We start from the raw sequence: 1,302 nt of genomic DNA, 5'->3' as shown, positions 1-1,302 counted from the left end.
GGGGGAGCTAATAAACATGAATCTGACACTAATAATAATATATTTACGCTGTGTTTACATAGGTGTATCACAACAGCCGGGCCTTCCTTCGTTTATTTTTTTTTTTCCTTTCTACTGGGACAAGTCACCGCTTTGGGATTGACTCCGACTATCAAGTGGGATATTAAAGTCCTTAAGAAAGAAAAAAACCCAGTTTTCTTTGACAAATGCAAAGTGCTTTTTTTTGTCCAAAACTAGTTCAGCCATGCAACATGAAGCTTTGGTCTACCGACCAAATGTACATATGCGTCAACTATAACTGAGGGTGTGGTGGTGGAGCGGTCAGGGCGCTCGTTTCCGAAGTGGAAAGTCCGGGTTCGAGCCTGCCCACCCAGCAGTAATGGGTACCTGACTTTGAGTAGGAGAAGTAAAGGCGGCGAAGGAAGGAACTGGCCACCCTACCGCAATATGCCGAAGGCCCAGGAAGTTGTTTCACTAACAAAGCAATCCTAAATGTCGGGATCGGATGCGGGAACAACCTTAGAACTGAATATTATTTAAAATTAAAATAATCACTGAGATAATATTATCGTCTGTTCCTCAGCCTATGCCAACGACATGGATGGGATCCTGGAGTTCCAATGTCCCGGTGACAAAATCATCAGCGGCCTGTCCAGTTACCATGACAACCACTATGAAGACAGGCGATACAAGTTTTATTGCTGCAATCCTGGAAGTAAGTCGGTTCTTTAGCCTGGAAGTTAGGAGGATTCTGAACAAGTTTGTGTATGAGCCAGAGATTTGTACGATGATTATAAAGATGCTAGCACTGTGTCAATGTTAGATGGATATCGAGTAGTGTAAAATATATAAAATCGTCGGTCCACAAAATAAAATGTTACTGAGGGGAAGAGAACTTGGGGGAGGGGGGGGGGGGTTGGGGAGGAGAAAAAAACTGTTTCCTTTTTTTAAACAATCGTTTCTAGATAATGTGTTTTATGTTTGTTTATTGTTGTTTGTTGTTGTTGTTGTTGTTGTTTTTTTTTTTTGTTTTTTTTTGGGGGGGGAGGGGGTTTGGTTGCTGTTTTTTTGGGAGGGGAGAGAGAGGGGAACTGGGTGGGATTGGCGGTTGTGCCTATCTCAACATTTAGATCGCAAATTTCCATAAAATATTTCTTAACCAAATTGAAGCATCACAACCTGATAGAGAAATTGCAATTTATAAAATAAAATGTGAGGCCTCGTGGTGGAATCAGGCTCTCATCAATTTTTGGGCATGTAGAGTTATTGGTATCATCTTAAAGCTTGTTTACTTGTCTTTCT

The 1,302-nt window shown here is 41.4% G+C and overlaps 1 protein-coding gene across 1 annotated transcript in view; it reads left to right on the top strand.

The window, feature by feature from the left end:
- LOC101846819 (hemagglutinin/amebocyte aggregation factor) overlaps positions 1–1,302 on the top strand; it is a 13,063-nt gene that overhangs the window by 2,869 nt on the left and 8,892 nt on the right. The window contains exon 3 of the mRNA XM_005099741.3: positions 584–715. Coding sequence (XP_005099798.1) covers positions 584–715 — 132 coding nt within the window. The remainder of the gene's footprint in view (positions 1–583; positions 716–1,302) is intronic.

Source organism: Aplysia californica, unplaced genomic scaffold (assembly GCF_000002075.1).
Source record: "Aplysia californica isolate F4 #8 unplaced genomic scaffold, AplCal3.0 scaffold00224, whole genome shotgun sequence".
Classification (NCBI taxonomy): Eukaryota; Metazoa; Mollusca; class Gastropoda; order Aplysiida; family Aplysiidae; genus Aplysia; species Aplysia californica.
The sequence above is the reverse complement of the archived record's forward strand: the minus strand, read 5'-3'. Positions and strand labels throughout refer to the sequence as shown.